This window comes from Equus quagga, chromosome 4, assembly GCF_021613505.1.
Source record: "Equus quagga isolate Etosha38 chromosome 4, UCLA_HA_Equagga_1.0, whole genome shotgun sequence".
Taxonomy (NCBI): domain Eukaryota; kingdom Metazoa; phylum Chordata; class Mammalia; order Perissodactyla; family Equidae; genus Equus; species Equus quagga.
The window spans coordinates 23,317,950-23,331,673 of record NC_060270.1 but is presented as its reverse complement, the minus strand read 5'-3'; the positions used below and the strand labels follow the sequence as shown (position 1 = coordinate 23,331,673).

The 13,724-nt window shown below is 37.5% G+C and overlaps 1 protein-coding gene across 2 annotated transcripts in view; it reads left to right on the top strand.

The window, feature by feature from the left end:
* Window positions 1–13,724, top strand: part of HSPBAP1 (HSPB1 associated protein 1) — a 51,089-nt gene that overhangs the window by 12,512 nt on the left and 24,853 nt on the right. For both annotated transcript variants that reach the window (XM_046657967.1, XM_046657968.1), the window contains exons 2-3: window positions 1,100–1,285; window positions 9,344–9,525. In XM_046657967.1, the coding sequence (XP_046513923.1) occupies window positions 1,100–1,285; window positions 9,344–9,525 (368 nt within the window). The remainder of the gene's footprint in view (window positions 1–1,099; window positions 1,286–9,343; window positions 9,526–13,724) is intronic.

The following is a 13,724-nucleotide window of genomic DNA, read 5'->3' as shown; positions in this document are numbered from 1 at the left end:
CCTCTAAGCATCCACCCTCGTCTCCTCCTCGCTTGGGAGCCCTGACTCTGTAGAAGGTGACACATTGTTCTCAGATGTCCACTTCTGAGGCTTAGAGTCTGCTCACTTTCACCAGGTGCTTAGGAAAGGATTCCGAGTTTCTGCCCTTGTCTGAGAAAGGAGGCCAGATTGACTTAAATTTTCATTTTCTTTAAAAATAAGCCTTACATTCAGACAAGTACAAATTACTCAAGTTCCTTGATGAGTCCTCCCCATTCCCTCTTCCTCTCATCAGAAAGTTTAGAAGAAACTTGGATGATGGGAGAATTTGGGTTATTTATGAGCTTTTCTTAGTCTTTTGAGTTAAGGTAATTACAAGTTTGGTAACTGAAATAGAGGGTTTAGCTGATTGTTCTAGAGAATCATAAATATATGTTTTGGGGGTCAGAGTATGAAGCATATTTTGACTTTACCAAAAACCTTTCATCTTAAGATGCCTTTGAAGAGAAACCTACTTGTTCTTTTAGTTAACAAATAACTAGTCTTTACTATCCTATCCAGGATTAACATTCTGTGATTCTGTGAAATGTGTTGAAGCACTCAGTACGTCGCAGTGTTAGTTCGTACATATCACCTGTGCTGTTGATGGATGCAGTTGAAGTCGAGGATTAACACTGACCTCCGTCCTGGCACATCTTTTGTCTTCTTAAATCTTGGAATAAGAATAATCTCTCCATCATTGAGTGCTGTATTGATTCCGTAGTCTTTTCGGCACAGACGCGTGCTAGAGCCAGGAGACTCACTGCTGACTCTGCAGCTCTGGCTGCTCTGGAGTAGTTCCCATCAGCATTTCTCATACAATCCTTCATTTATTTATTTATTATTATTATTAATCCTCTCTTGGAAATTGTAAATATTTTCTAACATTTAAAATTTAACAGGATAAAAATCATTTAAGAATTATGGTTCTTTGAGGCCAAATAGTAATAAGTGAAGTGTAAATGCAATGTAATTATACAGAATTTGCCATAATAGAAATGATATCAGCTATTTTTTTGTCATGTTATCTGGAACTACCTTATGGTTATCTATCCTTTGCTCTATTTTTTTTTCTCCCTAGGTGAACCTGTCAAACCTTTTACACCAGAGAAAGCAAAAGAAATTATAATGTCTTTAGAACAACCCGCAGTCTTCTGTAACATGGTTTTTGATTGGCCAGCGCAACACTGGACTGCTGAACACCTTTCGGAGGTCCTTCCTGGCAAGCGGATACGATTCAGGATGGGACTGAAAAGCACTGATACAGGTAGGACTACAAGCACAGTCATGTGCCGCATAACGTTTCTGTCAACGACGGGCTGCGTGTATCATGGCGGTCCCGTAAGCTTGGGACCATACAGCCTAGGTGTGTAGTTTGTGTATGTACACTCTATGATGTTTACACAGTGACAAAATCACCTAACGACAGATTTCTCAGGGTGTATCCCTGTCATTAAGTGAAGCATGCCTTAATCATGGGAATGCCTCTTCAGTAGCATGCCCACATTCTGTTTCTTTATCTCTAGAGAATCCTTTATTCCTCATCCTCTTTTTGACCCATTTGCAGATAGGAGAATTTTATTGGAAGTTGTAGGATAGTTTCTGTTAAGATTTCTTTTTAGACTAAACAACCTAAAGTTTATGGCCTCATGTAAAATGTATTTGTTCATGTATCATGGTTCATTGAATGTGATGGACAATAAATATTTGTTAATGTGTTGTTATATATGTTCTTGTGTGACTGAAAAAGACGAATACTAATCTCATAGTCCCTTCCACTGTTGACTCATGTAGAATGTGTCCTTTTATTTGTGGCTTCAGGCACTATTTATAGTGCTCAGTCTTGGTTGTGATTTTATCTCTGCTTTATCAGCTGCCTGACCTCTATTGCGTTGCATAAACATGAAACGTATGTAAAGCTGTTTTGTTCATCATCTTAAGAAGCCGTTAGAGTTTGCTCCCTCTTCCTCCCTGAAGACTTGGAACATTTTGATTTTTTACCTTATAGTCAGATAAAGCAATTACTGTTAACTCTAAAAATAATTTAAAGCAAAAAATAGTGCTGTTTCTAATCTTAAAGAGTTCATAACCGTTGTCTGGCTTCAGAACATGTGTTTAACTTCTATTTAAATATGAGTAAGTTTGGGAGTCTAGAAATTCACAGTGTTTTAAGCATTACTGTGAAGTGGCTCTATGAATATCTATTAAAAACTCAGAAGGAACTAGAAAATTACCCACCTTCACTTCCAGTTTCTCCAAGCTTCTTTCTCTTGTGTTGACCTTTTTGTATTTTAAAATTAAATACTACACCAGCAGCAGCCACGTCAAAATCAACCTGTGCTTTTTCCCTCTTGATTTTAGTCAAATAAATCTTCCACTCACTGAAGTGTCTCTTAGACAATAATTTGGAGAGAAACAGGAATTGTAGTTGTTTTCACATTCTGGTTAGACTCCAAGTACACTACCGCTAAGAGCTAGCAGTCATCAAGAGCTATTGTGTCCAGCACTGCTCTGAGTTTTGTACATACTAACTCTCTTAATTTGCTTCAGACCCTCTTAGAATGGCACTCTTATTATCCTGGTTTATAGATGAGGCACAGTAATTTGACATTTTCAAGTTAATACTTAAGCATAAAAGAAAAAGAAGGTAGAAAGTCTCTGCAGTTGTGGGCAACTGCTCTGAGTTTTTACTAAAGATGATTTGTTCTCTTTTGAAATTCATAGAAAATTCACATTACATAAAAGTCACCATTTTAAAGTATACAATTCGGTGGTTTCCATGTAGTCACAATGTTGTGCAACCATCACCACTGTCTAATTCCAGAACATTTTCATTGCCCCATCAGGAAGCCCAGTACCCCTTAAGGAGTCACTGTCTATTCCATCTTATCCCCAGCCCCTAGCAACCGCTGATCTACTTTATGTTTTTCTAGATTTGCCTGTTCTGGACCTCATACAAATAGAATAATACAATATGTGGCTTTTTGTGTCTGGCTTCTTTCGCAAAGCATGTTTTCCAGATTCATCCATGTTGTAGCATGTATCTGTACTTCATTTCTTTTTATTGCTGAATAATATTCCACTATCTGGATATACCACATTTTGTTTATCCATTCATCAGTTAATGGACATTTCCACCTTTTTTTTTCTCCATTGCTCAACAAAAACTTTATGAGACATCAGACAGTATTTCCACTTTTTGGCTATTGTAAACAGTGCTACTATGAACCTCTATGTACAGATTTTTGTGTCAGTGTATGTTTTTGTGTCTCTTGAGTTTATACCTAGAAGTGGAGTTGCTAAGTCATACTGTAACTCTGTGTTTAACCTTTTGAGGAACTGCTCAATGGTTCCAGGCAGCTGAACCATTTTAAATTCCCACTCCAATGTAGGAGGGTACCAGTTTCTCTACATCCTTGCCAGCACTTCATTTTTTATTCCAGCCATTCTAGTGAGTGTGAAGTGTTATCTTATTATAGTTTTGATATGCCTTTCTCTAATGACTAATGATGTTGAGCATCTTATCATGTGCTCATTGACCTTTCGTATATCTTTGGAGAAATGTCTTTTCAAATCCTTCACCCGTTTTCTAATTGAGGTGTTTTTTGTTTGGGATTTTTTGGGTTTTTTGTCTTTTTGTTGTTGATTTGTGAAAGAGATCTTTATATATTCTGGATCCTGGACCCTTATCACTATATGACGGGCAAATATTTTCTCCTATTCTATGGGTTGTCTTGATAATTTGTTCTTTTAAAAGTTATTTCTTTGAGTATAATGCAATATTTCCACAAGCAGTGTAGGGTAGTGGCGTAAGAGAGCTTAACTCATGTTCACATTTTGGCTTACTGTGTGACTTTGGGCAAGTCACTCAACCTTTCTGTATCTTAGAAATGTTTTCAAGATTAAATGCATTCATATGTATAAAACATTTAGAACAGTGTCTAGCACACAGTAAATGCTCCAAAAATGTTATTTAAAAATAGAAATAATTAAAAAATAAAAGTATGGATTTCCTCATTGTAGAAAACATTGAAAACATGGGAAGATCTGAGAAATTTTAAAACACTTGGTCCCATTACCAAGAGATAACCACTAGTTGCACTTTGATATATGTCCATGCAGGCCTTTTTGTATTTTAAAAATAAAGTGTTAATTTTCACAGCCTGCTTTTTTTTTTAATATAACGTATTCTGAGCAGCTTCTCCTGACATTAAATGTGACTTTTAAATGACTCCCTAATATTCCATTATATGTTCATATCATAGTTTATGTTAAAAATCCTCCTATTTTGATTATTTAGATTGCTTAGAAGTTTTAAATTATAAATAAGACTGTAGTGAACATCTTTGAAAATAAATCTTGTCCGAGTTTCTGATTATTTGCCTGGGCTAGATTCCTAGGAGAACGATGGAGTCGAAGGGTGTGAACATTATCATCAGTAGCCGCACCATCTATGAAGCTTCTGATACCGGAGACCTCTGAGTTATTCTCATCGCCTCTCTAAGTGGTGTCTGGTGACCCGGTGACTTACACCCTAAACATCTAGTATCCACTAGCTTCTCTCCTTCTCCCTGGCCATCCTCTAGTTGGGGTCTCTCTCACCTACACAACCACAGTAGCCTTGTCCCTGGTCCCTCTGCACGCCCCCTCCACCTAGGCCATTCTTCATACTGAAACCAGAGACAGTTTTTAAAAAACAAATCTCATCTTGTTTCTCTGCTTAAAACCCTTCAGTGGCTTCCCATTACCCTTAGGCTAAAGACCCAGGTTTTTGTCTCGCGTAGAAAGCTCTGTTTGCCTGTCAGCTTAATCCCTCTCCCTCAGTGCAGGCCAAACGAGCATTCATTTCAGTTTTTGTGATTCCGGAGGTTTACTGCTTCTTACTTCAGGGCCTTTCCATCTGCAGGCCAGCCATTCTCCTCTCTCTTCTCGTTTCCCCTTACCCCAGCTCTACCTAGTTAATTCCTCTTCTTCCTTCAGATCTCAGCTCAAATGTCATTTTCTCACGGAAATCTTTCCTGACCACATCTCCCTCCCCCACCCCCCAAATCACATGCAGCTATCGAGTTACCTCAGTGCCCCTTCTCTTTCTCAGTAACGCTTAGCCAAGTTATAATCACATGGTTAGTTGTGTTTAAGTAAGTGTTTAAAGTCTCTCTTCCCCTCCAGGAGGTCACCTGTGAGGGCCAGGGTGGTGGCTCATCATGCACCGAGCGCCTAATGGACATTCAGATATTTGTGGAGTGACAGCATGAAAGGCCTTTGGTCCATATGGCCAAGTGCTTTCCATTTATTCTCCTTCCAGAAAGAGCGAGGGTGCCTGTTTTGCCTCTCCTTTGCCCAACTGAGATTTATCTTTTAAAAGAAAATCTTGCTGATAGGTGAAAAATGGTATCTCATGATTTTAATTAGCATTTCTTTGATTGCTGGTGATGTTGAACATGTGTTCAAGTTTATTAGGAACTTGTATTTTTTCTGGTAGTTGTTCTTTGTTCCTTATTTGGGTTTCAGGTTTTTGAAACCTGAAAATAAATTTCTTTTTTATTAAGAATACTGTATTTGTTTCTGATGTGTTTCCCAGTTTATTGTTTGCCTTTTGATTTTGCTTCACATTTTTACATTTTTATATAGTTAAATAATATTTCATTAACATTTTTATTCTTATTTATCTAGAAATTTCTTCTGTATCTTTTTTACATTTTACTCTTTATCCATTCCATATTTATTTTGATATATGGTGTTCACTGACTTTTTTCTAAACAGTTGTTAGAAATAACAATACCTCTTATTTTAGTACCATTTACTGAATAATCCCTTTTTCCCCTACTGACTTTGAAACCACCTTTATTATATTAATATATTCTTTTATATTCCAGCTTCTGTTTTTTGGACCATGTACTGAGCTATCAGTTTTGAGGCCCATTAAACACTTTTTAAAAACTATTTTAGCAACTGGTATATATTTTACTGTTTGAAACAATGACTCATCCTCCCTAATGCTCTTCTTTCTCCGTATTTTCTTAGTTATTGAATTTTATTCCTCTAATGAATTTTAGAATTAAACAATGTGCTCACATTAAACAAATCCTTTGGGGATTTTAAGTGAAAATTCACTAAGCACTGTGAATTAATTTGGAAAGAGCTACTCTGTGATAATACTGTATCTTCCTACACAAGAACATGTTATTTTCATTTATCGAGTTTATTCATCTCTCAGTAAAAAGATTGGAGTTTATCATAGGTCTATAAATTTTTTAAAATATTGTAAATTTTTTATATCTGTTATGAAGGAAATATTTTTGCCTATTATATTTTTCTAACTAGTTGTGATTGGTACATGAATGAAAGCCATTCATTTTTGTATGTTCATTTTTTTATCCAGCCACTTATGAGTGTACATAATTTTTTAGTATGTTGTTGTGGGTTTTCTGTGAAGATGGGCATATTATCTTAGAAGGATTGATAACTGTTTCCTTTCTGTTTCATGTATTTCTTATTTTTTTTTAGGTCTTGGTTAGAATTTTTCTAGAGTGCTTGGAAATAATAGTACTAATAAATAGCATATTTGAACATATTTGTAATGTATCTCTTAGTTTCTTTTAGGAAGCAGATAGTGACATCACACAGCTCTTTTGAAACCATTTTGGATCAAATTCCTTTGCCAGCATATGTGCTCAATGGCAATACTGTATCTCAGCTGACAGTAATTTGGCAAGCAATTGTAGAAATAACCCTAAACATTTGTAAATAGGGAATGGAGCAGTGATCAAAAGTTCTCCCCAGTACCCACATACCATGCAATGTTCCTTGCTTGTGAAATGATGAAATCTAACAAAATAGAGGAATATTTGTTTGCCTGCTGTGCAAAAAATATTTTAGCACTCCCTTTTACGAGAGTTAAAAGCAAACTCAATTTATACACTATTTCCAAATCCCGAACTCAGTTGAGCTGCTTCGTACCTGACACTTTCACAGTAAGTGGGATGCAAATTGCAGCTGCCTACGCTACTTCATTGTTAAACGAAAGAACAATAATAATAAAACTAGAAAGGAATAACTTTGTTGCATCGAATAAACTAAGAAAAACAGCTGTACCACCCAGAAAGACATGGTCATGATAACAGAATGAAAACAGCGCCTTTGGTGCTGCTACTACCAGGAAGGAGTGAAAGACTCTATTTTGAAATCACTATGCAAATGAAAAAGTCTATCATTTCCATTCATTCCATTCATTGTAATTTTCACCTGACAGTGACTGTTCTCACATATAATTTTTGCATTTTTAGATTTTCATTTTTTAAAGTACAGAACTTGATGTGACAGAAAACAAAGTCCCCTGGTGAGGCTGCAGTGCAGACATGCCTGTGAAGCTGGCCTTACCTGAGAAGTCCTTCTCAGTCCACCCCAGCGCCCAGTGGCTCAAGTAATGGCTTCAGTGTTCAGTTGCATCAGTAGGATTGAATTCTGTGAAGTGAAAACTCAGGAGACAGTGTCCTGTCTTCAGGCTTACACTGGAGCTTACTGAAATGATTTAGAAATGACTCCTGTTTGCCTGCGCCGTGCAGCTTTCTTGCCACATGGCTTTTTGTTTATTAAAAAACTTGGATGTCCTCCTAGCCGTTATGGTAAATTCTTGATGGTGATGTTGATAATATTAAGAGTTTATGTATATTGATGGGTTACTGTGTGCCAGGCACTATTCTAAGTACGTCTCAAAAATTATCAAATTTAAATAGTTCTTAAAGATGCAGATTTTTATCTTTTAGATAAATGTACCCTAGTAAAGTTTTCCTGTTTCTCAAAGCAGGTGACCAGTTGATGAAGTAGATGAAGTAAGATGACTCTGACACACACCCTCCCTTCTATTACTTCTCTGCCATTCTGAGGTTTTAGGAAAAAGTGAGAAACGGGTAAAGATAATGGGGATAATCCTAAGCAGTTCAGGCAGAAATGGGAAAATATAAAAGCTGTTGAAATAAGAGTTTGAATACCCTTCTCCTCCTGCTATTAATATAGCTAACTTTTAAGGGGCCCGAAGTAAATATATGAATGAATAATAAGTACTAATAATAGTGCCTAACTTTTACTGAGCATCTGCTATGTGTCCAGCGTGGACCTAACTGATTGACATGCGTTAGATCTGCATCCCCGCTGGAAAGGATTTCATGCTTTGCAAAGGAGGTCATAATCAGATCTCTTGAATATTAGCTTTCCAATGCACACTTAAAATATTCTGCTCGCTGCCCTCAAAAAATTAATTTCATCACTATTTAGAGAAATAATTCTTGTATAAATGAGTCACGCTCATAATAGCAAAGCACTGTGGGCAGACAATAGACCTCTGTAAGCTTTTTCCTGATCAGCCCTCATCTCTAGTGGTCTTTGCCTTTTTCCTATGTGTCTATGGCACAGAATTTTGCATTTAATTATGATGCCTCAAATTCCCTATTCTAGTGAAAGCTTTTTCTGTGTCTCAATATTCTAAACTCAAGAGTATGATCTATTTCTTTTATGTTCTCACAAGCCTGAGCACAGCGCTAGTTACAAATTAGGTACTTAATAAATGATTCTGAAATAAATGAGTTAATGAATAAATGAACAGACTTTAAATTGCCATTGTCCACTTAATGATTCTGAGGAGCTGTGTATAATATACGTGCAGTATAAAGTCAGAGAATCGTCAGAAGACAGGTTTTTGGTGTTGCTTTTTCTTTAATCTGAAGATGAGTTCTCAAACTTTTTGGTCTCAAAATCCCTTTACTCTTAAAAAATTATTGAGTACCCCAATGAGCATTTGATGATGTGGGTTATAGCTAGTGATACTTACCATATTAGAAATGAAAACTGAGAGATTTTAAAATACAAGGACATAAGCACATATTCCATTAACTGTCAGAGCAGTGACAGCAACGCATGTCATGTGGCCTCTGGAAAACTCCACCTCACACTCATGAGAGAATGAGAGTGAAAAAGGCAAGTAGTGTCGTAGTATTACTATGAAAATAGTTTAGACCTCACAGACCCCAGAAGAGGTCTTTGAGAATTGATAATCTGAAGTGTTGCACTGGATTACTGACTCAGGCTATAGTAAGGGTAGTCTTTAATCTTAAAGCTAAAACCGTGTTTTTTACTTTTATGTTTAATCATGAATATTGTGAGTGTTGTAAATGGTTCTAATTATATAGCAAGTACAAAATTAATTTTCAATTAATGTTAAAGGATAGCTAACATCTTTTGGTTGAAATTATCTTCATTTGAAAAAACAGCAATGTTTAGAATCTGTGTTCAGTCTCTACATTTAAAGCTGGGTTCTCTTACATTGCAGCTCCTCAGTTTGAAACTGCCTGTAGTTACGCAGAAGCAACACTTGAAGAGTTTCTGACCTGGAACTGTGGCCAACCTTGTATTTCTGGACCATTTAGAGATTATGATCATTCTAAGTTCTGGGCTTATGCTGACTATAAATATTTTGTCAATCTGTTTGAAGACAAGACAGATATTTTCCAGGTAAGTCAATACATTGTTTTTCATCACGGTAATAATTTCTTCTTGAGAAAAGATCACAAATTATAATTTCCCTAGTACCTTTTTCCTTCACTGTCTTTTTCTCTCAAAAGTAGTTATCATGAGTCTTGTGTATTTTATCCACTCAAGCCAGAAGATTTGCTCCTCAAGAGGACTGTCATGTTTGGCTCGCACAGCTGAGCAGCCTTCTCACTGTTTTCCTGTTCACCAAACTTCCTATATACTCTCCCTTGCCTTTACACAGCACCCGAGCTGTTTGAAGTACATTGGGAGCAGAGATTGTGTATAAAACTTCATTTCCTCCTGGCCTATGTCTAAGTTCTTGTTCTGTCCGCGAGGCAGACGGAGGTGCACAGCTGACTACATGAAGAAGCATTTCTGGAAGCCTAGAAGCACTGCGGGCTGCTGCTGCCGTGCCTGCCTGCACTGGGGGGTTTAGTGCAGGGTGAAGGCCTGACGCAGGGAGGGCTGTGCTCCCGGTGTTTGATTGTAGAAGTCCTGCAGGAGGATGGGAGCGCGTGCAGAAATAAGAATGTGGAAGTTCTTTGCTATGTGTTGACATAACTGACAGCAGAGTTTGCAGACTGCCATATCCTCTTTTCTTTTAAGTGTTTTCTACCTCAAACTGACGGTTTATTTTGTGGGGTGATTTTACAAACTCCCTGCTCTGGTTTCAGTGCATGTCTTAGGCATAGGGCAGGGGGTGGGAATATTCCCAGGAAGCTGTTCGGAGGACTCTGGCTTGCCCACAATCAGGCCAAGGCTCCAGAGTTCTTTATCCTGCCCCTAATCCTTTGTAGAGCCAGCCCTGGTGGTCTAGTGGTTAAGTTCTGATGCTCTCACCGCCATGGCCCACGTTCGTTTTCCTGTCAGAGAACCACACCACCCGTCTGTTGATTGTCATACTGTGGCAGCTGCATGTTGCTGTGATGCTGAAAGCTATGCCGCCAGCATGGTCACCTGTGGTGAACAGTTTTCAGCCGAGCTCCCAGACCAAGACAGACTAGGAAGAAGGACATGACCACCCACTTCCAAAAACATTGGCCATGAAAACCCTGTGAGTAGAGTGGAGCATTGGCTGATAACAGCACCGGAAGGTGAGAGGATGGCGCAGGGTTCTGCTCTGCTGTGCACAGGGTCGCTCGGACTGGGAATTGAGGGCGCTAACAACAGATCCTTTGTGGAGAGAAGTATTTCATCATCACTGCGGGCTGTTCACCCCTACTCCTCTCCTCCTGCCGGGCACCGCCACCCCCTCTCCGCACTTTCCTCTCACATAGGCTGCTAGTCCTTAGACTCCGGAGTACTTTTACATTCAGCCTATACTGCATTTGTCTTTTTCACTTTGCGTTAAGGTGTAGATGCTGATGTTTACATAGTTATTATAATACAACTACCAAAACTTTGTAGCTTTCCTTTATTAAATTTTTTTTTTTTAAAGATTTTTATTTTTTCCTTTTTCTCCCCAAAGCCCCCCAGTACATAGTTGTGTATTCTTCGTTGTGGGTTCTTCTAGTTGTGGCATGTGGGACGCTGCCTCAGCATGGTCTGATGAGCAGTGCCATGTCCGCGCCCAGGACTCGAACCAACGAAACACTGGGCCGCCTGCAGCGGAGCGCGCGAACTTAACCACTAGGCCACGGGGCCAGCCCCTCCTTTATTAAATTTTTTATGTATTTACTTACATTTTGCTTTTTATAAAAAAAGGAAAAATATATCACCTGCCCCATAATTGTTAGTTGAGGATATGTTTTCGTTCTCATAACCGTGAAGGAAATGCCTCAGTTTTGAAAACATTCAGTAGATGCTTTCTGAATCCAAAGTCTATCCCACATCTACTATTTGCTCATTTTTTGAATGATAATTTTTAGGTAACTTTTTTTTCTTATAACCTTAGTTGTGATCACTTTATGGATCTTTAACCCTGGAAATTCCAGATATCATAGTTAATGTTTAGAGTATTTTATTTTATTTCTTATAACCTCCCCACTCTGTATATTAGACTAGTACTTTTTTACTCCATATTTCCAGTAAAACATTGTGTAATGGTAATATTTATAAATACTTATAGTTGGTGCATACTTGGCCTATGATTTAATAATTATCCCTGTTTTAAGAAAGCTGAGACACAAAAAGGTAAGTGAACCTTTTGTGAAATTAGACAACTAAGAAAGACGTAACCTGCCCTCCAAGCTTTGCCTGCCGCACTGTGTACTGCAGGGGGTCCGATACCGTCAGTTCCGTGGGGCCTCTACAGCGTGGAGTAAGGACTCCATCTGTGCTGAGTCTGGGCCCACTCTGCCTTGGCTGCATCTCTCTGACCCCATCGTTGTTCTAACTCAGCCCGGGCGTGATAGCACTGGGCAGACATGCGTCCTGTCCATTAAGTGTGGATATAAAAGGCAGCCTTGTGCTGGATAATGTGCTGGAATTCTAATTGACCCGTTATAAAATCTGATATTTTTAGTTGAATGAGTTTTCTGTCAGCTTCACATTGTGGTGATTAATTCTCTGGATTGGAACAGGCCGGTCTACTATGAACAACCAAGTCCATTAAGATTATATCATTTTTTATCTCAGAGTTTTCTGAGCACCAAGTCCTCTTACATTCCAGGTACCTAAGTTTTTGTTGTTTTACTTTTACTGTATAATTCATTCAGTTACTAAGTCGTATTACTTAGTGTTTCAAGCTTTCTTCCATCTGTCATAAAATGGTGGGTAGTTGAGCATTAAAACTGATAAATTTTTAAAATATTTATTAATTCACTCAAAACACACTCATTATACTCATATGAAAATAACTGTATTCAAAATTTTTAAAAATTTTATGAGAGGAGTGGCATTCTTTTACATTTTCGTAAGTCTCTTTAATGTCTGGCTTCACAGAAGACAGCTGGATTCTTCTATCTGCTTCTTCATTCAATTTGTTGCCGTTTGTTGGTTTGTTTGAAGTATATGGAGAATATCTTGCCTCATGCACGTTTGCAGCTGAGAGAGAGGAGTATTTTAGCAGCCTTTTTAGATAATTGTGGATTTTTTTTAACACTCCACCACACTTGACAAGAGGTGATTTCTTAAAGGTTTGTTTGCTGCAGTACAGAATCTGAACCCATAATTGATGAATTCTTTGTATTCTTAGAATAAAATCCATTGATCTGTCTTGCATGGAATGGATCTTTGTAATGCCTCAATTGGCCATTTGGAAAATATTGGTTTACTGAGTTACATAGATCTTCCAAATGTTGACAGATTCCCTATACTTCATTATTTAAAAAAGTGACATTTGTTAATATCTCCGTTCTCGTCAAAAAAGTCTTTTAAGTAATAGGAAGCTTTCAAGCTCAAGTGTTTCAAGATAGGAGTTTCAGAAATCATTTTCATTCTGTTCAAAATATTTTCTAATTTCCCTTGTGATTTATTCTTTGGCTTATGGGTTATTTAGAAGTGTAATGTTTCGTTTCCAAATATTTGGAGATTTTCCAGCTACCTTTATATTCGATTTCTAATTTTACTGCGGTCAGAGAACATACTTTGTGTGATTTCTCCTTTTAAATTTAAGTGTTTTATGGCCTAGAATATAGTCAATCTTGATAGACATTCCGGGGCGCTTGAAAATAATGTGTATTCTGCTGTTGTGTTTTATAAATGTCAATTAAGTTAAATTGATTGTTTTAAGTCTCCTGTGTCCTTAGTAACTCTCTGTGCTGACTATATAGAGAGAGGTATTGAAATTTCCCAACTATAATTGTGTATTTGTTTCTTTTTCAGCTTGGGTTGGTCAGTTTTTGTTTCATGTATTTTGAAACTGTTATTAGGTTTATACACATTTAGGATTATTATGTCCTCTTAATGGCTTGATCTTTTATCATGATGAAATGATCCTCTCCCTCCTGGGTTCTTCCTTGTTCTGATGTTTACATTGTCTGAAGTCTACTTTGTTTAGTTGACCTTTGGTTAGCATTAGCATGAAAGAGGAGTACTTACTATATGATTCCATTTATATAAGATTGTAGAACTTGCAAACAAGTTTATAGTGACAGAAAATAAATCAGTAGTTGTCTGAGAATGAGCAGGTAGAGAGAGATGGGTTACAGAGGGTCGTGGGGAAACTTCTGGACCTGATCAAAATGTTTGTCATCTTGATTGTAGTGATGGTTTCTCAGGTGTATGTAAAAATTTGT